Source organism: Vespula vulgaris, chromosome 5 (assembly GCF_905475345.1).
Source record: "Vespula vulgaris chromosome 5, iyVesVulg1.1, whole genome shotgun sequence".
NCBI lineage: Eukaryota > Metazoa > Arthropoda > Insecta > Hymenoptera > Vespidae > Vespula > Vespula vulgaris.
In genome coordinates this window covers 82,752-108,068 of record NC_066590.1, presented here as the reverse complement: position 1 = coordinate 108,068, position 25,317 = coordinate 82,752, and the positions used below count along the sequence as shown (strand labels likewise).

Here is a 25,317-nt window from a genome sequence, read left to right as displayed (position 1 = left end):
GGCTTCTTTCGCGCGAGATGCGAATCACCGCGAACGCGTTTCGATGTAACCACCTGTTGCGGAATGACAAACCGTTGGGTGGTACGTACCACCTATATCGGCGAGCGTCTAATAACGCTAACGGAGTCGATCGGCCAAGCGCGGATAGGAGACCGTCCAAATTTCCCTTCGAGTTGGACCCATTCTCGTCCGCGTTTCGCACGAACGCCAACGCCTTCAAAGAGTCGCGTTCGAACGATATTCCGATCGATCCGAGAAATCTCCTTTATCGCTCGTGAAATTCGACGCAACCCAGACGCGTGCCGTTCGACTCGACGACTCGATCGCTCCTAAAGAACGATACCTCGCTAATTCGCTCGATGCGGAATCCCGTTCCAATTATACGAAGGCCTTACGACGAGTGAGAGAATTTCGACGACGCTTTCCCGGCTGCGAGATTACCCAGACGTAATCCCGTACGTATACTTACTTACTCGCGTAGCGCTACGTCTTACTCCGCTTTTCCTTTTACTCGCGAAGCGAACGAATCCGAAAAGCCATCGGTTTCGCGCACTCTCTTCGCCCTATAGCCACCACGAGGATCGATACTCTACCATCGAGGCGCCTATAGTACTCGTGACGAAGATTATGTCGCCCTTTCGCCACCTAACCCTTCTCATCGAGGTGCGTACGTATATTCGAATTCCTGATAATCCGACGCAGAGACGAGGCGTTCTTGACGCTCGAGATTCATGTTGTGTATTTCGATTCGCTGGTAATTTATACGTCCTCGTCCCCCTTTCCAATGGCCCAATCCCTTCTGGTTGTATACATCGGTGCGTTAATTAGCGTTGCTACGATCGATGCGAACTACAGAAATTCTCAATCTCGGGTCTTGGCACGCGACGTCGATGTGATTTATGCGATTCGCGGCGCGTCTTCCCTTTCTTTACGCTTTCCTCCTTTCTAGAAATTTTCTGCGAGGTATGCACGGGTATGCATGCACGTATGCAGGGTATGCATATACGTATGTATGCACGTACGTAGCGTAAGCAGGCGATCCGGAGCTTAAATCCATCTTTTCTAATCGTTTCGAGCGGTACGTACGTACTCACCCGACAATCCGAATCGCGGCCATCGAAGGGCACGACCGACGCTCTTCGTGATTACGGTGAAGTACCTAACCAACGCTGTGCGACCGTTCGGCCTCCTACTATGACGTAGATACTCGCTTTGACACGTCGTATGTATTGTGCATTTCGGTAAATCCGCCGTTAATACGAATCCCATTGGTTGGTAAGCGTTATACGCCGAACATTCGCAGTGCGCGAACGCAATTAACAATAATGGGCAGTATATTGGCGCGTGTGATTAGTTTCCAAGCGTGAAGCTCACGTCATTCGTTGGATTAATTTAAGCCCGACTAATTTTGCGGAATCATAGAACGACGCCCACAAAGCTGCGAAATGCGTGCTTTAAACGACTGAAAGTAGTCGGCAAAATGAAAATAATCAACAGTTAGCGAGCAAAGAGGAAATATTTCGAGGAAGATAAAGCTCTTTGTATCGGCATATCCGAAAAAAAGCCACTGGCGTTTCGCTAACGTAAACACGTATTACACATACGCACATACGTAAATATACACGCGCGCGTATATAGAGACTGGAATAATCCGCGAAAGGCGTTATAAAAGCTTTCCATGGAAATAAATAATCGTTCGTAGAATATAGAAATTATAAATACGTACGTAGGTATACCCAAAGATAAATCTGTCGAAGTCGAACGTATCTCCCGTCTCGTGCTTTGAACTCGCAAATGATTTAGGCCGTCGAAACGGCGTTTAATCGTTCGTTCCCTTTCGCGTCGAAACTCGATTCACGAGGAGGAGAAAACGAACGTTGCGGCTCGTTTAACGTCCATTTAATCGCGCGATAAACGCGCGGATCGAATTAACCTTAGGGGGAAAGAGAGCCTTTTTCGGTGGAGGGCCGATGGAATTACCATTTACGGGATTCGTTTAAAGTTGGCTCGACGGATCGCAAGGACAAAAGCCTACCTAGGATGGTCCTAGTCGAATCTTCGAATTCTTTCGGATCTGCCTAGAATTCCCGGTGCTACCTACAACGTCGATCCGTCACTCGACGCGATTCGCGCTGTTCCGTTTTTGCGGGCGTGCGTACGTAAGCCGACCGCCAAACTTGTAATCCCCTTCGAGCGAAGCGATTCAGGCGTTACGCGTTCCGGAACGTCCTCCCCCAAATTCCCGACGATTCCGCCGCTCTGACCCAGAATAATTGCGGTTACGCGTCGACACATTTTACATCATTATCAATCTCCCGCATTTAGTCGTTCGACGACTATCTTCATCTAACGCGAGTAATAGATACGAGTTCGATATGTTTCGAGCTCGTCGATTACGATTTTTTACTTTTCGAATCGAAATATTCATCGACTTTCGTCCTCGTGGGCCATCCAGGGAAACGCGATATATCGCTAGCGAGTTCGGACGATCTCTGAATATTTAAAGAAATCCCACGTGTATCTAACGCGATATTCGCACGATTCCTTTAGAAACTCCGATGCATCGAGGATGGGAAAATAGAAAGAACCGAGAGTTAGGTGCCTTTGGAGATTGCTCGCGTCGGCCAGATGGGAAAGTAAGAGCGGAATGCGAGGAAGAAAGGAGGAAAGTAGAGAGAAGTAACTACTCGACGGAAAAGAAATAGAATCAAACGACAAAGTAAGAATAAAGACCGATTCCTAGACGCAACTAGGAAGGCTCGGTTCTAGAAAGGACGAGTTGGACGAATTCTCCTTTAATCTCGCTGAGAAACAAGAAAATAAAAAATAATCTTTTAGAATTCTGTTTTTACGGATTTAAGCGGAACAAGCTGCGACTCTCGTCCTGAATAATGTAACGTATAGCTCGTTAGTAAAATGACGATGAAATTACTCCTTGCCGGGAACACCGAAAGGTCAAGACGAGAGAGGAGAGTTTTCGACTTAACGAAGCCACGGCGATGCCGTCGTACTTTCTTCCTTTGTGTCCCGTAAAAGGTTACGGTGAAACAATGCGAAACGATCCTTCACCCGTTTACGATTCGACCGATTGTGAAACTCGTACGTACGAGTACGTAAATAGTCTTTATAATCGTAACGACAAGTCGTAGCTCGTGCCGTCGTCGTTGATAACGGGAAACGCGACGACGACACCTCACGGTCGAGCGAATCCTTACCATTATTCGTCGTACGACGAACGTGTAAGCGATAGCTCGCATTTTTCTCGTGAATCGGGGCGAATGAAGAGATATCCAGGTCGCGACGGCGGTCCGTGCGGACCGAGTTTCGCGCGTTGTACCGAGTCAGCGCGGACTTGGAGAGAGGGCAGCGAGGGAAGAGGAGGGAGAACGTTCGAAAACCGTTCGCAAACGTTAAAGGCGAAGAGAACGCGAAAACGCGATCCTTGCGCGATATCGCAAAATTTCTCTCGCGGAAGGGAGAAGCGAGGAGTTCGAATCGGTACGAAGACCTATCTCGCGAAAAACAGTAATATCGTTCGATGCTCTTCAAGCGACGAGCTCGAAACAATAAATTTCGATAGATCTGTTTATAGTCGAGCGCAATTGGCCGAGAGAAGCCTATAACGAAATGGGTTAGCCACTTCGTCCTATAGGAGAAGGAGCCCAACTCCGTTGTTCCATTTCACGTGCACGAGGTTACAGGAGCTTCCCTTTCCAGCGACGAACGCCCTACCAGCTGGCCGCCACCCAGTCCACCACCCAGTCGGTAGCATATCATGGGCACACCTCTATTCTGTTTTCCCCCGGAAAATCAATATCAGAGGTCGGCAGCGCCTCTCGGTGGGTGGTTCTGGTCGGCGACAAATCTCAGTGTCTGGAAAATCCGTGCTTGGCGCCAGTTAACCTCACGCAAAATCACCGTACTCTTACTTTTGATCCGTAAACGCGGATCATCCCTTTAAACGTTTTCAAACAGGAAAAAGCAGGAAGCCTTTCTCGCATTCCTCGTGCGCGCGTGTATGTGTGCGTGTGAACCTTAAGAAGAGGGAGGTACGCGGGGAGTGGGGGGTCTGGGGGGAGGCGGCGGAGAAAGAGAGGAGACGAATCGCTCGAGCCTTTTCCGTCGCCTTCTCTCGGCTAAGCCGCGAATCGTTCGCGTCGCGGCTAGAGCCAAGTTCGAAGCCTTGGAAGGTCCAAGGAAACGGAAAGATCTCGTCGCAGAGGTCTCGCGTGCACCTTGTCAACCTATGCGTGTCATCCTGAACTAGCGCCATATTGAAGAACGATAGCGACGCCATCGACGATAGCGAGCATCCAGACCTCTTCGTAGCGCGGCACATTTGAATTCTCCTATATGTGCTTTTATCGTGACACGTAACTCGCGCCTTGGATTTCGCACATGTATTTGTCGCAAGTACATACGGAGAAACGACCAAACGGATTCGCATTTTCGGCAGCTAGGCCATTAGTTCATTTTGTTGTGACGATTTTCGACGACTTAACTTGCGTTACTTGTGTACCGATACGCGTACACGTTTATCCCGACGTTCGTTCTTCTTTCTTTTCACTTCTTTCGCACGAGCCAAGCCGCTCCTCTTTCTACCTCGATAAAGTCCGACGAACTTACTAATTATCTCGCTAGCAAGTACACAGGTTACGAGTAAAGTAAAAATTTTCTTTTACGTTTGGAAAGACGTCAACGACGCTCTTTCATTCTCTTAGAGGGAAGTTGGGAGATTCTCGAAGGTCTCCCTTGACGGTTCCGCACATCCGTCGTACACTCGTACGCCCCTTACCTTCTTTGACGCGGATACCGTAGATTCTTTTTGAAGTCATAGCTTTTACATCTTCTCTACTTACGCTTCATCCTTGTACGCGTATTTGGGGTACGATTGCGGAAGGCTGCGACGTCGCGCTCGGAGCGCCTTTTACGCACTTTCTTTGAAATCGCGAAACGCGTTATCGCCGATAAAATTCAATTTCGTTCGCGTCTACGTTATTATTCGGGAATCGATCGAATAGTTTACGGAGGAAGCAAAACGCGTAATGCGCGTAAATGCACGACGTGTTTGTTTCAACGTCGAGAACGAATACCTCGTTCTTCTTTAGGGAGTACGCGAATCTAGTAGCGAACTATCCCGGTAAGCTCGCTCGCGATGACTCGAGCAAAAGTACGGCTCGGACAAGTACGCGAGGGAATCGCGAAGGCCGAAGGTCGAATCGATGAAATCGCAACGAACGATACGATTTTTCTGGCACATCCGACGATACATCGTCCCATCGGCGAATTTATCGCACTTGAGCCGCGTATCGTACGAGCAACGAATCGTGACGTATTATCGCGACTCGTTTACCAGCGCGCTTACCCCAACGGGATATCTCTTTTTTAGAAACCTCTATCGGCGTTAATGCGATCGTTATTATACTCGTGCGGCGAGAGAGGGAGAGGGACATCGCGTAGAGATGAAAGAGCAACGAGACTTCATTTCGCACCTAGATGATAATTAGCGTCGCACTAGCGACACGCGATTTGATCGAATCAACTCGCCAGAATTTTCGTTCGAAATTTGATATTTCTAATTTATTCTTCGATAAGTTTGTTTCTATCGAGCCTGAGGGAACGATAACCGTTTCCCCTCTTGGGTCCCTCCTCCTACGTTTCTCTCTCTCTCTCTCTCTCTCTCTCTCTCTCTGTCTCTCTATCTATCTATCTATCTATCTATCTATCTATCTATCTCTCTCTGTTCGTCTCGTGGCAACGTCACTCTCACATGCTTCCGATTTTCCTGCAAATCGTATATCGCGATAGAAATTAACGACTCGTTCTACGCACTTCTCACTGCTCTCGGCGCCCATATGCCGAATGTTTGCAAAATAAAATAGAAATGATTAATACAAAACTCATTAATGAACCTCGATGCAAATCGAGCGACATCATTTTATAAACGGGAGAACGTGTACAATCCATGACTGTCTCTTGCTCTCTTTATCGTACGATGCGTTGAAATTGAATCGCCAACGCGCAAAATTGGAGATCGACGTGTCGTTTAACGTAAAATACAAGCGGCGCAATTTCAATGTCCGTTCTACGTACGCATGTATATCGCTCAAATATACATAACCGTATTGGTATAGTACAGCATTCCCTATATCGAAAGATAAAAATTTGAATACACCCATGTACGTAATGTCACGGTCGCGATCTGAGGAATTTCATTGGATCGATGAAAAATCGATCGTAATTTGATAGAACGTACGAGATTTTATTACCGTCCGTATAAAAAGAAACAATAATGACAGGTGAAAAATAAAGGAATAAAGAAAAATTGAAATCGCTGCGAAATACATTTTATTGGCAATTTATAGTCGACTCCCACGCGAATTACTGGTACTGCCGTTCGTCGAGACGCGGTCTCCAGCGGACACGTACGAACGGTCAAAGCTTTGAGATCTCTTTTCTAAAGGCGCAGGAAAGCTCTTATCCGAATATATGAGATTTCTAATGAGTCGGCCGAACGTTGGACGGTGCTTTTCATATAAAGCGATACGCGTACACGTACCGTTCCGGCTAACGCCATGGCCAAAGCCGGTGGTATAAAAAGGAAGGGTGAAAGGTATACTTTACGGTTTACCGTAGGAGAGACCTTTCGAGCGAATACGGAAATAATTCTTGTGTATATTCGTACGCACGGCGCGACGTAAAGTATACACGCGCTGATATTCTGCAAGGAGCTCTCTCTCTCTCTCTCTCTCTCTCTCTCTCTCTCTCTCTCTCTACTCAGAATATCAAGACTTAAGAGAAGGTTAGAATAGTTAGACCACGTTACCATTTTCGCGGACGACGATGCCGGAGTTGTCCGTACCGGACCGTTAGCTCCTTAACCCTTTGAGTAGTAAGTTACCACAGTGCTACTAAACTAACTAACAAAACATCATAGAATCAACAAAGATATTTCCATGTTCAACGAGCAAATGACCAAATTAATGTGCCATTAAAATACTAAAACAAGGCTTAAATTAACGAAAGTATTAGTGCGGTACAAAGTTCAAAATGGACGCGTACGGTACCTTTGTACCGTTCAAAGGGCCAACACCACTCTTCCTCTTTGAGAAATTCAAAGGAAAGTAAAGATTCTTTAGGAGATTCGTTCGCGCGAATTTCTTGGATACACGCGTAAAGTATGTACTTAAATACATACTGTACAAAAATACTGGCGCAAACTTAAGTTTTACAGAAAGGATACGTCCTTTCTCTTTCTCTCCCCCCCCCCCTCTCTCGCTCTCGTATAACAAAGATAGAGCTATCCGCAACGATTGTAATTTCGTCTATTGTTTTCGAGTACGGTTCGATCCATTGTTATCCATCGACCTTTATTACATTCGCGTTGAACGAACAACGAACGTAACAAGAATCGGAAGCGATAAGAAGAATAATCTATGTGCCGCGGCCGTCGTCGACGAAAAACCGTCTATATTACTGTTTTCGATAGCTGATCGGAAAACAATGGAAAACTATAACAAAACGTTCGAACGCGAATGCAACCGTTAATTTCGTGATTCTGTTATTTGCTTTGATAGTTGCGATATCAGGTAAATTTCCTTCGTAAATAGCGAACATCGACGCGATTCTATCGGGATAAGTCGATCGAGAAAGGAAGTAGATGGTTTCCTTTAACCGAGATAAGGAAACAAGAGGGTGAAGGGGAGGTAAAAGAGGAGGATACTGACGGTAGAATTGTGCAACGATCGATACGATAAATCGTCCTTACGTATGTACATACACACATATATATGCATGTATATGTATATATTATATATACACACATATATATATGTATATATATATATACACACACACACACACACACACATTGACGTAAACACACGCGCGCGTGTACTCGTATAGGTAAACGCATACGTACGATGGTATATTGGAAAAGACAGACATTACGAAATCTACACATATGCAGGTTTAACGCGAAAGCAAGAAATCGGACTTGGTATCACACTGGTGGTTACTCGGATAACTCATAAATAAACGAGCATACCCGGTATAAGTAGAAACGTTTATAGCACTCGCATACACAGCGTATAGACCCTTTATGTACCCAGCCTAGACACGAACTACTTTAAAGTTGCACAAGCCGAGATCTAAGAGCGCGCAATGTTTCCACCACCTTTTGCCTCTTCACCCTGTATCCTTCCGTCGGGTTTTGCTTCTTTATTTCGTCCCTTGCCACGTGCGCCGTCTTGCTGGTAACAATGAAAAAAGAGGAAAATAAATAGAGGGACCGAGAAGGAGATAGAGAGAGAGAGAGAGAGAGACGTTTGGTCGAATTAAAAGCGAGGAAGGCTGGGAAGATGTTTGTAAACTTAATATCACGAGAAAACCAAATTTTCATTACTCTCGTACGTACTTTCTCTTCTCCCAGAGGAAAAATAATACTCAAGACGATAGAAATACTTTACAAACATAAAAATATTTTTACAAACAGAAAAAAGAATCGTCTCTTCGGCGATTATTGGTTACACGTGGAATAAAAATTTAGGAGAAGGAAGAGGATTTTATTTTGATTTAAACTCTTTCTCGACGGAAAAGTTACAAACGTGACGTTTAGCAGGGTTTTGAAATAACGCACGGTGTTGCTTCTTCATTCGCAAATAAAACGTTCATTTAGCGCATTATTCATGAAAGAACCGCAAGCCGCTTCTTTTCTCATGCATATATAGCTGCCTCGTAAGAGTAAGAAAGAGTCTTGTTTTGCTCGTCATACGTAAACGTACGATATACCAACACGATTCGTCTCCGTCCTCGATACGAAGGAAAAAAACTTTTCTACGCGTCGATGAAACAACGACGATTTCCTTTAAATCGTTATTGCCACAACCACGCCAACGATGCTGTAAAATGAAATTGTGAGTTAAAATAAAAAAAAAAAAAAAAAAGAACTATGTAAAGTTTCCTCGTGATTTCTCGAGTATTTCGTACAACTTGGTAGAAACGGGCGAATCTTCGATAAACGTAAATCCTTTTTATGCCTCGAAGATTCGCATTACATGGAAATGTTAGGAGCACGCGGATAATTAAACGCTTTTCCGCCTTCTTCAAAGAGCCCTTTTATCGTTGTACTCGTTGAGAAAAAGTCGAGCCTCGAAGAACGCACGGTTGGATTAAATATTAAGATCGTCCTTTGCACGCTACTTTCATGGAATTATTTTGTAGCGAAAATACTTTGTCGACGTTTTTGCTTCTTAATATGTATTTTACGCGATATGCGCGCGTGCACATATACGCGACTAACGTTATACTTCCGCGAAAAAAAATTTTGTTCTCGTTTTACAATCGGAAAAGAGAAGAAGAAAAAGAACGTGCTTCGAAATCTCAACTCGTAATCGTATCGGTTTGTTTCGATAAGTGGATATATTATACCTATCTATGATACGACGTCCACTCGGAGCGAATATTTTTATCGAAATATTTTTATCGAAATAAACGTTTCGAAGATGGTAATATCAGATCTCTAGCATATACGTACGTCATACACGTTGGTAATAATATATGACTCTCCATAGCAAGGAACGTAAACAGTTGTAATATTTTCCAAGCGAAACAAGCAAGGCCATATAAAGCAATGTAGCTTTACGACTCGCTCCCGTATCTCGTCGCTCGAGAATAATTACGACGTAACGTATCTATGCACGTTCTCGAGTAAAATTCGCATTTTCCTTTCGTTTACCGAGTACTAATATTAATATTCCTTTCGTTACGTACTCCGTAGCGCGTCCCTTTGACTCGCTCGTCAATGAAATTTTATCAATGGCCTTCGTGGTCGTTATCGGCGACTTATCTATGACGAAATTTAACTAGGTAAATTATCTAGACGTTTAGTCGTGTTTATTTCGAAACGGAAAAAAGAGAGAAGAAAGCGACGTTTCTCCGCTTTGTCCCGTCCGCCGCTTGTCCTTGCTTTTTACGCCGAGGTAAAAAGTCCTTAGGGAAGCGAATTATCGGATCTCGCGGCGACACGCAACGCGTGAGAATAATTCTTTCCTTCCCCCTACCATACCGAATCTACGATCTTATCCGTCGTCGAAAGAGAATGGCAGGTGGGAGGGAAGAAACGTAAAAGTAATCGTTTCGCTACCTCCCCCTCTCTCTCGCTCGCGGAATTGGCCTCGAAAATGAAGGAAACTCACGCGACTCCTCGGACCGAGCACGATATCGTTCGCTTCCAGGACCGTATTATCGAATTAAGGGTAGCCCCTTGGGAGGCGAGGCGAGGCGAGGCGACGCGACGCGACGCGAGCGAACGTGGGAGGTGAAAAGGAGACCGTCGTAAATCGCGTGTGCACTCTGCACTTTCGTTAATTGTAATCCGAAGCCAAGTCCGAGGTCTTGGATAATATTTCTCGGTCTTCCCTCTGCTAGTCTTTTCTCTCTCGCTGAGATCTCGTCTCTACGAAACGTAAACGCATCTACTCGGACGTACGTAAGTACATGGGCGCAGTTATTGACGCGTCCTTTTTAGAGAAACCAAAAGAAAATGCGTACGCGAATTATCCGTTCGTTTAACGTATTAAAATCTGTATCGATGCCGCGCAATATCGCGATAGAGCGGACGTGCTTTATATGCGGCACGAATGATCGTTTTCAAATCGATCCACCGACGCGCATTAAATTATTCCCTCGAATCGTACGTTCATCCAATTAGGTACGCGCGTGTATATATATATATATATATATATATATATACATATAATCTATGTACGCGCGAGACAGACTCGTTGAAAAGTTCCTATCTAATTTGGTGGAGCAACGTTCCGTCCTTCATAATGAGCCGACCTAAGCGAAGTCTATTACCTTCAAAATGAAACGCGATAGAGGTGGATACATTCACTTCCCACGCGAGAAAGAGTACTTTTGTCAAGTGCGGATAGTAGGATTTCGTTTCTCTCTCTCTCCCTCCCCTACCAACGATTGCGAAGTAGTCGCAATTTGTTTGCGTATATAAAGATCTCCGATATTAATCAATTACATTTATAGGAGAAATAGAGAAAATAACAATAGCGCATGACGCAAATTGCTGTATAACGTTGCGACCAAATAGCGTTCGATGTAGCTGTCTCTCAACGAGATTCTTTTTCTCTTCTTGTCATCTCGACGTCTATTTCGTTACACCGACATCAGATTGAATTATCGGTACAACGAGAATCGATCTTGATAAAACGTTAATCCACGGGCGTTTCTCGCGAGCGTATGAAAAACCTACCGACGTATTTGCATAGGTATGTGTGTTTGTTGTATGCGTGATGTATGGACAAGCGTTTTTCTCGCGTTAGAACTGGACGTAGAAAAAAGTCAATTACGGCGTTTTGTCCGATGTTAATTGGGTTAGGACGATGCCGGATGGACGTCGACGTCGGAGGAGAGAAAGAGGGAAAGAGAGATGGAGAAATGAGGGGTGAATGGGGGAGATTGTAAGCGGAGCGTAACGAAGAGTGGAAATAATTCTCAACGGCGTGTCAGAGCGTGTCTTTCGCACAACCGCCGAGCTCGGTTATTTCGATCGAGGGAAAACAGTGTGACGCCGAGGTCGTAAATAAGAGGAAACAGTCGTCCGTCCGGGAGAATCGCTTTCCCGGCAACCAGACTGCCATCCGACGAATCTTTTCATCCGCGTACTTTTTCTTTTTCTTTTCTTTGAACGTTCGGCGATATCGTTCGCCGTTATATCTAATCGCACCAAATTTTCTCCGGAAAGGAAAGTCTCTCCCTCCCTCCTTCTCTCTCTCTTTCTCTCTATTACGAATGACACGAAACGTTCTCACGATGACATTTATTTCCGGGCTTTACTTTTCGGACGTTATTAAGAAGAAAATGTACCGCGAGATAAGTAGTGCTACTTAAAACTGCAAACCAGTTATTACATCATTACGCGTGATATATTGCACGCAGAAGTAGGTGTTATTAATCATGCTGCCGCGAAATAAATTTTGATGCGATCAGCGCTCGCGCACGTTCTACGTGCTTCGTAACGAAAGCGGCTTATCTCTTTCTCTCTCTCTCTCCCTCTCCCCCTCCCTCGCTCTCTCAAGATCAATGGACGTTGCTCCGTAGCGAGGCGGCTTCGTAAAGACCAAAGAAGGAAACGTGCCAAGCCCGCTTTTTAATGATGGACCGACCCTTCGTTGTAGTTAATATTCTTAGAAAGCTCCTTATTTTATTTATTGTCTTATTATCGTTTCTGCTTCGTGTTTCGTAAAAGTAGTCGCCATAGTACCTGAAATAAGTATAAACGCAAGCACGTTGTCTCTCTCGCTCGGTGGTCTTTCGTCTCCCCCTTTGAGTATTTTAATTTTAATCTGCTCTACGGGTCGCATTCTAATAATACATTTTGACCTTATTACAGCGCTCCGTCGTAGAGAGAAACTAATACAATAGAGGTTTTAAATGGAAATCCCCTTTGACTTTGATCCAGTAATTTCTTTCGCCCTTTATCGCTCAAAAATTCTTACTTCTGTCGCAGTTCGCGCGGATAAGTTTGAAAAACGCAACGAACGGCAATCAATGATTCTTCTTTTCTTCTTCGCCTTTCATAAGTTCTCACAGGGATGTAAACGGAGACGTTCGATGACAAGATGAAATCGCGGAGGCCTACAACGAAGCTAATCGAACGTTCGATCGCGCTTGCTTACGTAATACGCAACTTTGACGTTTCGGAGAAACATATGCGGTAGATCGTTTAACGCTTGGCAAGACAGGTGGTAGAAGCCGTCGAGCAGAACGTTCGAAGTCTTCGCCGTAACTTTGGCCGCGTTCGAACGGTATTTCTATAGTTTCGCGCGTGTCGCCGTCTCGACGCGAGCATCCGTCGGTTAATTGGAAACATAAAAGGTTGGTGCGAGAAGAAAGAGACGCGGTATAGCGGAGGTTTCTCCGTAATTTTCATATAAAATCTATGATGATAGAGGGTGGGGGGGGGGGGCAGGGCACGTCCGTGGTTCGAGTAAGCTAGCAATTTCACGTCCGGGGATAAAAATAAATTTCATCTAAAATACGGCAGTTGCTTCGGACGTCTAAGCAAACTCCGTATAACGAGAAAAAGGTGATGTACGCGGGTCGTTGTTGAGATCGTAAACGTAGATACGTCGGGTGGGGGTGGACCTTCCGCCGTGTGATCGCTTCACGTTCGGTTACCGACAAAAATCTAAACGAGCGTTAATGGCGCATAACGCGCTAACGGCACGTCCGAATCAGATATAAGACTAATCGACCCTTATCCGGCATCGGACGTGTGTCAAGGAGTCATTGTTCGGCTCGCCTCGCCCCGCCGCACCCTGCCGCGCCGCGTCCCGCCCCGCCTCGCCCGTTCTCTCAACGGTCTCGCTCAAAGTTTACCGTTTAACTCCCTTACGCTTCGTGATTCCGCATTCCCGCTATGATGGCCGGCGTTTCCTTAATTAGCATAGATAATGGAGCCGTGTGCTAGCCCTTATATAAACTGCGTGCCCGAGAGACAGAGAGAAAGAGACGGAACGCGGAACACGTTTTCGATCCTGCGCCGGCGAACAAAGGTGCTTGCCAGAGTCTCGCTTTGCTTAACCAAGCGACCAAGCAGTTTGGGACGGTAGCAGTCAGGCTCGCGTCAGGATTGCGTCTACGCGATCTAACAACGCGAGCGACGCGCGTTCGAACGAAGGCCTCTTCGGCGTTGTAGTTTTCTGGATAAAAAAACGCATAACGCGCGACTAATCGTACGAAATTTTCACACGGATTAATACGATTCATCGCTGCTCTATCATTTTATTTAACGTTTCGAAGGTAGCTCGTACGCGATAAACAAACGGACGATAAACGACGGACAAATTTCTATCTTGATCCGTCGCAGTAGGAACGTGCGCGCGTTGAACGACAACGAATGTCGATAAATTTGATATATTTAAAATAGCTACGACGATATTATATCGCATATCGTCGTACAATGTCACATAACGCGCGACGCGCGTTACACCTAGTTATACGAGTAGGTAGCGGTAGAGGTGCAGCGGTCGCCAGGTTGGAATCAAAGTGGAACGTATCCTAGTGCGGTCAGCCAAGTAGATAAGCTCTGTAGGACGCTCTCGGAAATCGGCGCGTACGCGAGTCTAACGAGCGAGGAACTTTCGTAGGAGAAGGAGGAGGGAAGGAATCGAGTGAACTCCGAAAAAGCGATTACGCGTTTACGCGCTCTTGTAGAAACAGTTCGAATCCGATATATCAGGTTGCGCGCTCCGCATCAAAGCCGCTCGCGAAAATAATTCTAAACGTTCTCGTTTGCGTCGAGCCAGCCAGACTCGTTCGTGGGCGTAAGAGGCATCCTCCGGGATATCCTCGAGTACGTTTTACGTCGACGCGCGTTACAACGAATCGCCTGGCGGGAGAGAGCAACGTGCTCGGATCGAGCACGATTGAGAAAACGTCGTCGTAATAAGCCGGAAACGAGTCGATAGCAGCCAATCGCTTGATCCTAGATACTTCGGCTATGCCGACGGATACGACGGGTCGAAAGCGGAAGGATTGTTGGGCGACGCGGCTGACGAACGCGGCGGAACATCTCCCTTGTTAAAATATCGTGATATCCGCGAACGATGCCGCGCCTCGTCGCGACGTACTCGGTGCTCACGTACTCGGAAATACACGAAAGTGTATCGTAACGAAAAAGCAAGCATCCGTAAAATAGGAAGAGAATCGGAGGTCGAGCAATACGATGCAGTTGGTCGCGGCGATAATAAATTATCCCGTAAGCGTTAACGACGAGCTGCGACGGTCAGACGTACTGGCAAAAAGCAGGAAAATGGATTATTAATTACGATATCGCGGCACGCTGCGCACGAGAGGAAAATCGTTTGGATGAAAGAGAGGAAGAGAGAATAGCGAAGTCCCTTCCCTCGGTGTAGAAATCCATTGTACCAGCGCGAAACGCGACTCCCATTTACCGTTACGAACGCAACGTTATGCGACTTGAAATAAATTCTTCGCAAATCGAGTCTATCATTCGATTATTTCCAACAAACCGACGCGGCATCCGATTGCGGGGTATTCCGATTAAACCTGATTTTTCGTAAATTCGTAAATTCGATTTCGCGCCGGGAAAACCGACCGATGGAATTTTCTCCGGTCGCGACGAATCGCGGAACGTCCTCCCTTTCTCTAATAATTTCCACCTAATAAATAGATTCGGCGGGAATCGTTAAATCGTAAAGACGGCGGACAGAGGGGTCCTTATTGACCCATCGTACGTAAATGGGAACCGACCAAGCGGAGACGAGCGCTAATTGCGTTTGTCATGCCGATAATTAATAATGCATCGATTGCCGTTGCAACGACGACGGGAGGTCGGCGAATTAAATGCATTAACGACGATAACCGGATTGCGGCGAATGCGAAATCGAAAATACACCGAGTGCCAAGTTATTGAATGCGAACGATCAATCATTCGGACAAAGTTCCCTCGTTCCCTTTCCTTCCGACCCTCCTTCGAGCGGCACCGTCTCCATTCTATCGCGCCACGTCCGTTCGCGGCAACCTTCTTTCCCCGAAACGCTTACTTCGCATCTTTCTTCGCATAATAGAGAAGCGAGTCGAGTCGTACACGTGTACGAGTAATCGTACGGATACGTGCCCGACGACGTGCCAGATATGTCGATTTGCTTTCCAGAATGGGACTCCGGAAGCAGTCGCGAACGATGATAACGTACGCCCTTCTGATAGTCTACGCCACCTTAACTATGTGCCATTGCTGCTACGTCTTTCCAAAAGGTACTTTGACCGAAACTAACTCGACTCGTGTCAGTTTTATTCTTCGTTAATACTCGCGTCTTCGAAACTAGGTAGTAGTACTCTACCTCCTTTTGTCGGACACGAGCGGTCGATACCGCGCTCGACCGCGCGGAACTGCACGGATTGCGTTTCGCGTCGCGTTTGCGTAATTATATTTTATTAGAGTCCAAATCGCGCGACAGGGCGAGGTTCATCGCTCAAAACCTACTTTTCTTTCTACAATTCTCTTTCATCTTCTTTCGTACTTGACTCGAACGCCACGGACATACGCAAAATAAATAATTCTTCGCCGTACGTCTTCGTGGGTCGTAAACGACATCGAGGTGTGATCGCGATTCGTCATTAACGATGAATCGTTAACGGGCACTTGCCTCCGAGCCTACGACGAGGATCGACTTTGAAATCGAATCGGTTCTCCTTGTTACAGAGATCAAGGATCCGTGCAGCAAGTTGAACTGCTCTCAAGGTGCCCAATGCGTGCGAAGTCGCGACGGTACCGAGGCCTCGTGCGAGTGCCTGCAAACGTGTCCGAACTTGGGAGATCACGAGGGCTCTGGACCCGTTTGCGGCACGGACGGCATCGACTACCCGACCTTGTGCGACCTGAACAAAGGCGCTTGTGCGAAAGGCGCAAACATCAGCGTGGCTTTTCGCGGCAAATGCGGTAAGTAATTTTACGATACGCACTTACGAATCGCGGGAATTCACGCTTTTACGTCCGTGGACGATCGAACGCCAATGAAAACGCTACACCGTATAAAACTGTTGTTATAAGTCGACGTAATAAGACGCCGTTATCGTAAGTATACGAATCGTAGGGTTGCACGGCGACGCACGCGAGCGTTTCTACGAAATGCTTGGACGACGAAAGAGTTGGAAAAGGACGAACCGAAATGGGGAGAGGATGACCTTTTTCCTACTGCCATTTACCGAGCGACATCAGCGACATCGCGAAATTATTTTCTCACTGCGGTTGATCGAAGATCTTTGTCCCCAAATACGTATATTTTTATTTCCTACTTTACGTTTTAACGCGCCTCGAGTCCCAAAGCAAAGCCTTGCTTCGGCATATTATAATATGAAAGGAAAAAAGGAGAAAATGTAAAGGCGCGGCCGTGATCGATGAGTTTAATTTACAGTTCTACGATATTATATAGACACCGTGGGCACGAGCAAACATAACTTTCGAGCGATCCATCCAACTCAACGAATCGCGCGCGAGATGAAATACCGTCTCGTTCAACGAGAGAAGAGAAGAAGGAGCCTTACCGAATTTACCTTTGCGAGTTTGAATTCGTAGAAAGAAAAATTGAAGAAACGGAGGAGACGTAGAAGAGAAGAGGAGAGGAGAGAATGGAATAAAGACCGAAGGAGTCTTATTGTTAGTCATTGTTGGAAAAACAAATTCGAGGGACAAATAAGAGGATCGGCGAGAAACGTTTGAAGTCGGTCGGTTCCTTTCACGCGGTCGTAGGCAGATGCGGACAATGATAAATTAGCGGTATGCCGAGAAGAGAGCGGGCGAGAGAGATGGCTGAGCTTTGCAGCGGCGTGTTCGCAAGCGTTGAGACGGAACGTGCGATATACATATAGGATTTATCGTCCGACTCTCGCGATCTGCCGGTGTTCCGACCAAAAGGAGTCAGGCTTCGGTGCCTCTATCTCTTCCGTCCGCCTCCGCTCCTCTCTCTCTCTCTCTCTCTCTCTCTTTCTTCCTCTCTCGGCCGTAGACTCTACCCTCACCTGTACTCACGGCCCCGAATCCATGCACACAGTCATCGTTCTTTTCTCTCTCTCTCTCTCTCTCTCTCTCATCTTTCTCGTCGTCACATTTACGGAAGTTGCCGAGGCACTTCGTCTCGAACGCAGTACAAACTTGGCAGGCGTTTAATCAACCGAGTAGTAAAGACAAATGTTTGATCAGACAGGTAGCAAGAGGGAGCCCTTGTTTGCTTAGGATTAGGTAAGTTCCATCCCTTCTGCTCTCTTCTGTCGCTCCAAAAGCTTCTTCCCCTCCTTCCTCTCTCTCTCTCTCTCTCTCTCTCTCTCTCTCTCTCTGTCTGTCTGTCTGCCTGTCTCTGTCGCTCTCGCTCGACTTCTTCGTCTTTCATACAACAGACAGCTTTGCTCCTCCGACGTAGGATGGCATTCGATGGTAACAGTTACGATAATCGCAGCCACCGGTTAACGAGCTGGTTAAATACATCGTCGAACGATTCTCGTCCGCTTTCCTACCCTCCATCGCTCTTCCTCTTTATCCCTCTCCCGTTCTCTTTCGATCTCTCTTGGGAAAACGAGACGGTGTGGACGTGCGAACGATGTACTTGGTCCAACACTCGAGGGAGACGACTCGCAGGATCTCCCGTGGAAAATGCATAGAATACGCGATCGTCGTTCTAATTTCTGTTGCCTGTGTAACGCAACCGAAATTAACGTAACGCGAAGCGTAGGCGATCGTTAAAGACGAACACCGGATAAAAACGCGAGCTCCTCTCTATCTATGTAAATCGCTTTTCATTTATCTCTTATAAAGTCTTCTCGATTTCCACGAAGTTAGACGATACGATCTTGAATATCGTGTTAACGAAATAGCTTGAATTTGTCGCGACCATCTTCGGTCTAACTTGTTACTCAGGTATCCCTGTTTTACGCAAGAGTGGAAAAAAGTATTATAAAAATAGAAAAAAGAATATTAGAGCTCTCGAGGGACTGCTTTAACGTCGGGCAGCAAGACGTTACGTTCCCGTTGTTCGTTTTAAGGACGCGAAGGAGAAAAAAGCTAGAGAGGGGGGGGGGCGGTGGAGGGGTCTAGAGGCAGAGAGTAGATAAAACGAAAATTGCACAAGTTACGAACTTTAACAATATCCAGTGGTCGCGTACGACTACTTTGGATTATCGTCGAGTGCAATTTTATAATCCGGTTCTCTTCTCCCTCTTCGCAATCTGTCCGCTTGAGCGTAATAACGACGGTACGGATTCGCATGGAGAACTAGACTGCGCCTAGATCCAGTGAGCCTTTTAGTTCGGTAGGTGGATAAGGAGAAGACTCGAAGGAAGAGAAAGTCACACCAGGACGACGACGTCGGAAGTTTACAAAGACGAACGTCTTCCTCTTCCTACCTCGTCCTTCCTTCTTCGTCTCTCTTCTCTCGTTCTTCCTCTCTTCCGCGAGACTTCTTCGCTCCTTCCTTTTCAATTGTATTTCTGCCTTGGTATTGTATAAGGAACAATGAAACGTAATATCCAGGGCGGTAAAGTCGCCGAGGATCGTCCTAGAGACGGAAAGAGTCCTCTCTCTCTCTCTCTCTCTCTCTTTCTTTCTTACTCGCTCGCTCGCTCGCTCGCATTAGTTTTCGTTTTCTCGCATCTTCCTCCTTTCTCGGATCGAAAGGCACGCACGACGACGGCGCTCCGACAATGACGGCGAGCAACGTTTATCAATCGGTGCCAGTTGGTCCCGTGCGATACTTTTAAACGCCAAAATCGATAATAAATTCTCCGCGGCATAAAGTATCACTTGCCGTGGCTCGAACCCACCTTCTTTCACCCGATCCCCTTTCTCTAGTCCGTTCGCTCGCAACGTCTTTCGTTCGAGGGTAAGGCCGAGAGTAGAATAGCTCCGGATACGAATCTCGAGTGGCGCCGACGATAAATCAAATTAGCTCGAAAAGTTTCGAGACTTCCGAGCCACCGAACTCGTTTCGCTTTCCCCCACTTCTCCTCCTTTCCATCTCTTCTCTCCTCTACCGTTTGCTTCTTGATCGGCAATCTGGACCAGTATATTGAAAATGGAGAAAATGCGAAAACGTTTTCCATAGTCGAGTCGAACAACTTTTCCGTTGGAGATTAAAAACGGAGATTCTCGATCGAGAGAGAAAGAAGGAAAAAGAATCATCTTTAAAACGTGTGACGCGTCAGCGTAAATCGATGCGATATCAAAGATAAAAGTGTCAATATTAATTTGAGAGAATATATTCCAAGAGTCGAGGAGGAAGACGAAAGTTTAAAGGAAATCGAAAACGAGACAAAGAGTTTTTTCTTCGACTAATTAACGCGAAAACGTACGGCAAGTAGAGATTACTAGTGTCTACTCTCCCATCTACATTTCGTCGAATAAACTCACTTTAACTTGAGATTATTCTTTTGGTATCTCGGGTAGAGACGGAAAGAGAGAAGTGGAAAAACTGTACCCCATTCTTTTCACGCTCGAGCGGCCCGTATAAGGGTCTTGGGAACAGGGATGCAGAGAGGACGAGCGCTTCGGATACGAGCTTCGGTTCTGCAAAATGGATTCAACTAAATTCTCACACTCGCTAGGCTAAAGTATTTGCCTCTTTCGAACGTACGTACACGGACACGTGTGAGAGGAAATCTCGAAGCAAGAAAGAGATAGAGAGAGGGTGTCTACGTGTGGGCGCTCGTGAAAGAAGTAGGATGGAAAGGCAGACTGGTGACGTAGCTGAAACGTGTTTATCCAAAGACCTTTTGCGAACAGGTTCAACGAGACGGAAGCTTCTCTTTCGTTGGATCGGCGGAGGAGCGACGCTCGATTTTCACTTTGAAAGGAGAACGTATACTCGTACGTCGTAACGGAGAAGAGAAGGAATATAGGAGTCCGAAGTTCTACTTGCTAAAAACGAACTCGCGCGAACGTTGCACGCGACTAACCGGACGAATACTGCTCCTTCGCTTTCCACTTATTTCGAACGACCGACCTCTACCATCCACTTTTCGAATATAAAATCTTCCTTCGACTTTGTATTCGAACTAAACGAATAACAAGCGTAGCATCATACGCGACGGTACACCGAAAATCGATAGGTACTCTTTCGAATTTTCGCGTTTATGTTTCCTACTCCAAAGAGGGGGAGGAAGAGCGGTAGGATATCCGCGCGACCCTGATGCGCGCCGTCGACGACAACGACGATGGCACGTACGATGGCTTTGCCGGTTTCTTGGTTGCGATACCTGAGGTCCTACCAAAGGTAGATCGAACGGAAGCGGGTTACTGCTGGTGTACGTTAACCCGGAAGTACCGCGGTGCTGCTGTTAACATAAACCCAGTCATTCCACCTTCCAGACATAATACCTTTATACGACGCTCGTAATGTTCGCTCGCCTTCGTTTCGCGTGTCTCGTATTCTCGCTATTTTGCGAGCAACGCCGGAAGTAGCAGATAAGACCGCCATATTCTCTCTCTCCCTCTTTCTCACTCTCGCAGATGCAGACCAAGAGATACGACGATTGCGATGTATGCGATGTTCGGGTTTTCCGTTTGTTAGACGAGAGTACGAGTGTCGAATACTTTGACCCGATAATAAGCGTTAAACCAGCGATACACTGGAAGAAGAAACGAAGAAAGTAGTGACAACGTTTCTCCATCGAAAGACGAATGGCTCGAATCTATCGGTTTTGCGCGCGCTGCCGTTATCGATAAATATGTTTTATCTGGATCAAGTCAGTCGCGCCGCGCCGGACCGAAACGCAGCTTATCGAATGCATCGTTGCGGAAGAACGGAATCGAGGCAGATCGATCAAATATATTGCATCCGTTCGGTGCGTGTGCGTCGGTAGACGCGCGGGAACGTTCGAACGTCCATAAAATTGAGACCGATGTTGAACTCTCCGATGTAAAATCCATTCCCGTCGTCCTATCTCGCTTCGTCGACGCTTTGCGTCGGTTAAATTCCGAAGATTTCGCTCCTTTTCTTTTCCCGGCTCATTCGGTACAACTATTGAAACCTTCTCAATCCAGATTTTCCACTTTTTTCAAAGTTATCTCACGGATGATACGAAGCGCGTGGTAGGTCGAGATAGACGAAGATGAAAGAAAAGAGACGGAGGAAAATGGAGACGGAGACCGCGTGGAAAAGTTTCTCGCAAGTTGGAAGATTAGTTGAAATCGGCGAGGCCACGGCGACGACGCAAGAGGAACCAGAAGCCGCGACGCTTGAATGCTCGGCTGGAACGAGAGCGGAGAGGCGGAAAGAAAAGGGATTTCACCGACGAACTTAAAAACAATTGCCCTGTGGCGGCGACGCGGGAATTTTAAACACACTTTTATCGCTCGCGCGACGCTTTCTCTCTCCGGTAGATCCCTCGGGCGTCCCGAGACCGGGCCGATGGAATTCGAGTTATGTCCACGTTTTCTCTCTCTCTCTCTCTCTCGCTCTCTCCGTCTTCCTCTTTTTCTGTCCTACCGAGAAAGAAAATTCATCCATCAAAATATAACTTTCGTGGTACACACTTCAATTTCCATGATTTATGCGCATACGTTTTCTTTTCAATAAATAAGTTCGTCTCGCTTCTTTTCGATAAAAAAGAAATTGGATATTAGCAAGTAGGAAATGAACATGAACCGTCATTGCTTCTATCCTCTTAAAGATCCATGCCAAAGGTTCTTTGACGTTTCGTTGTTTATGTTGGAAGTGTACGAAGAGGGAAATTTCTCCACTCTGCTTCCCCACTAACATTGTCCTTGTAAACAGCTTGCGGATATCGTAACGATCACTAGCATTATCCCTCCCTATCCTTTAGTCTCGCAGAGAATCTCAAGCATCGAACGTCGTCTTGACGGTAGGACGAAGTAGACGTATGTAAGATCGGAGCGCTTGCCGTTATCAAAGATACAAATTTGCTCGCTCTCTCCGCTCTAGTTACGTTCGAGAATACAGAGAGAGAGAGAGAGAGAGAGAGAGAAGAGAAGCTGCCCCGTCAGTCGTATAGAAGAGAAGCACACGAATGCTCGAGGTCGGAGGAGGAAACTAAATTCTAGCTTTCTTCCAGCTTGCTCGAGGCTGAAGATTAATCTCGTGGTAAAGCGTGACTTCTTCCACGGTAACGCCTTCGGTTCCATCTTTATCGCCATTTTTCTCACCTACTTGTTTTTTTCTGTCATCTTTTTGCTAAGCGATGGAGCATAATGGACCAACAGATTGCTCCAGTTTCTTTTTTAATGAAACGTTATTGACGTTAAATGAGAGAGAGAGAGAGAGAGAGAGAGAGAGAGAGAGAGAGAGAGAGATCGTAAAATTTCATTCGATGTTATCACAATAATTATTTGAAAAATGCTTGATGGCTCTTATTCGACATTACAGATCCCTGTGGTAGCGTCGAATGCATGGAACCAGAAATCTGTCAGTTGGATGGCTCCAGGCAACCCGCTTGCCGTTGCGGAGAACAGTGCGGACTCGAATTTTCGCCCGTATGCGGAAGCGACGGTAAGACTTACTCGAACGAGTGCAGCCTCCGACAAGAAGCTTGCAGATCGAGACTTCCACTTCGAAAGATCTATAATGGTGCCTGCAGTTCAGGTAAGACGAAACTCTGAACGAGTTAAATACTCTCTATCTTCAAAGCCCAGGCTTTCCTAGAAACGCGCTATCTATCGCACAAATATCATTCAACCAACAATGTAAGAGCCTGGTCGTTCTCGTAAACAATGAGAGTTTAGCGGTATACCTACGTTTGGAATAGTTTGGATTAGTTTCCTCTTAAGCAAAGAAACGTAAGTCAACGCGAATATCAAAGATTTAATTCAAACAATCATTTTGTATTTTTGAGAGCATCGTGCTACTTTGATCGACAAACGCTCTTAAGCATCGGGAAATGCGTTGAGACGTGGCTCTTACCAATCGCATTTCGCGCAATTTTATGCGTCGATAAATCGCCGACGTGTGTGTAAAGTACGTCATTTTGCTTTTGCAAATCGCTTTATGGTTCTCTCTCTCCCTTCCTCTTCGGTATCTAAGTCTCTTGATATACCTCGTATTTGTATTTGTCGAAACACGCGATAAAATTGATACAATTTTATTCTCGAGTCGTATTCACAAAAATTAAAAAAATAAATAAATCATGCGTGGATCATTGACAAGATAATTTGGTAATTATGTGTCGAAATTAATAACCAAATCGGAAATGCTATTCGAACGATGCAGCGAAACGTATGATATAAAGTCACATTTTCCGCACAATTTCTCAGGTATCAATCCCTGCGACGAGGCGAAATGCGGTTCGTACGAACAATGTGCCATCAACCGATATGGCATTGCGAGCTGCGAATGCGGTCCGGAATGCGAGCCAGTCATGAGACCAGTTTGTGCGCGCGGTGGCACCACCTACACGTCCCTTTGCGAGCTCAAGAGACGGGCCTGTCTAACGAAGAGCAATATCGAGGTCGCTTACACGGGTACCTGCGGCTCGAGAGGACCCTGCTCCGAAAAGGTCAGTTGATCTCTCCTAGTTCCTCTCTCTCCCTCTCTCGCTCCCTCGCTATCTATCCATCTATCTCTATATCTGTATCTTGCTCACCAACGCTACCGAGTACCCGACAAATTGCGACCGAGAATCTCTCGAGGACGACGAGAGGAGATAGGTAGGAAGGTATTTCGCGATTTCCGCTCGCATGAACGCGTGCATCGCTTTTACGATTAATGGTCTCGGTAGCTCTTTCTCTTTACGTTGATATTCCCACGACGATATTCCTGACGCCTTTCTACTAGGCTTTCTTTTCAATTTTTCCGCATCGAAGCGCGATGACGTTATCGCGACTTTGGATGAAAAAACAAATCTTGCTTATTACTCGCTCTTTGATTCGTTCGACGTCGAAAGAATGAGTCGAGTAATTTGACGAAAAGACGACTAAAATATCGTGATTGAAATAATTCTTTCATTACGACAGCTCGTTTGTATTCGCATTTTCTGCTTTCCCTATTCGCGTTGATTTCTTTGATAAGATTTTAAAATGCTACGGTCTCAGCGCGTACCGTTTCCACGAGAGTCTCCTCGAGAAGCGATTGTCGCTAATTGGATGACAACCAGGTCGGATGACATCGCGAGCTCCCTCGTCCCTCCGCGAGAGAGAAAAGAAAAAAAATGGGGTCGATGAATTTTTAGGAGTAGACAATAATAGTATCGAGTCACCGTCGATTCGAATCCTTTTCCCGACCGTTCCGATGCCCTCGCCGTCCGTTTAATTCGTCGTTGGATCTTCTTATTTCTTTAACGACAAAGAGATTATTACTAAGCGCGGCATATCGTTTAAACTTGCATAAGAAACGGAAACCTGTTGTCTCATATTCGCGCATATTTCGCAGGACGACAAACTCTTCGAGTGTCGAACGGTAAGCTCGATACGGAGCTCGATACGAAGCTCGATACGAAGCTCGAACGAAAGAGAGAAAAGGAAAAACTGTAGCGATCCCTCGAAATCGTGTCTTCGTTTTCCACGCGATAATTGATAACGAAGGAAAGCCGAGGCTGAAAGTTAGAGGGCAGGTTGTAGGGTATAAGCGATGGAAGATAGCGGGTAAAAATTCGCTTCCAGTCGAGTCGAATCCTCGGGTATAACGAGAAGTTATCGAGTACCGGTACAGTACCGTCGCTTCGTCGCGCCGCGTCGCGTTGCTAATCTCATAATATTTCTACGACCTTCCGCGCGGAATTCCACATCGGAGAAAAAGGACAGTGCAGTGCAGTTATCTAATGGAGCAAAGTACA

The 25,317-nt window shown here is 46.2% G+C and overlaps 1 protein-coding gene across 12 annotated transcripts in view; it reads left to right on the top strand.

The window, feature by feature from the left end:
• Positions 1 to 25,317, top strand: part of LOC127063793 (agrin-like) — a 235,553-nt gene that overhangs the window by 189,606 nt on the left and 20,630 nt on the right. For 11 of the 12 annotated variants that reach the window (XM_050993989.1, XM_050993988.1, XM_050993982.1 and 8 more), the window contains 3 exons: positions 16,247 to 16,483; positions 22,917 to 23,132; positions 23,801 to 24,042. In XM_050993989.1, coding sequence (XP_050849946.1) covers positions 16,247 to 16,483; positions 22,917 to 23,132; positions 23,801 to 24,042 — 695 coding nt within the window. Of the gene's footprint in view, positions 1 to 7,853; positions 8,916 to 15,697; positions 15,799 to 16,246; positions 16,484 to 22,916; positions 23,133 to 23,800; positions 24,043 to 25,317 lie in introns of those variants that run through there. The other variant, XM_050993992.1, reaches the window with a different exon arrangement.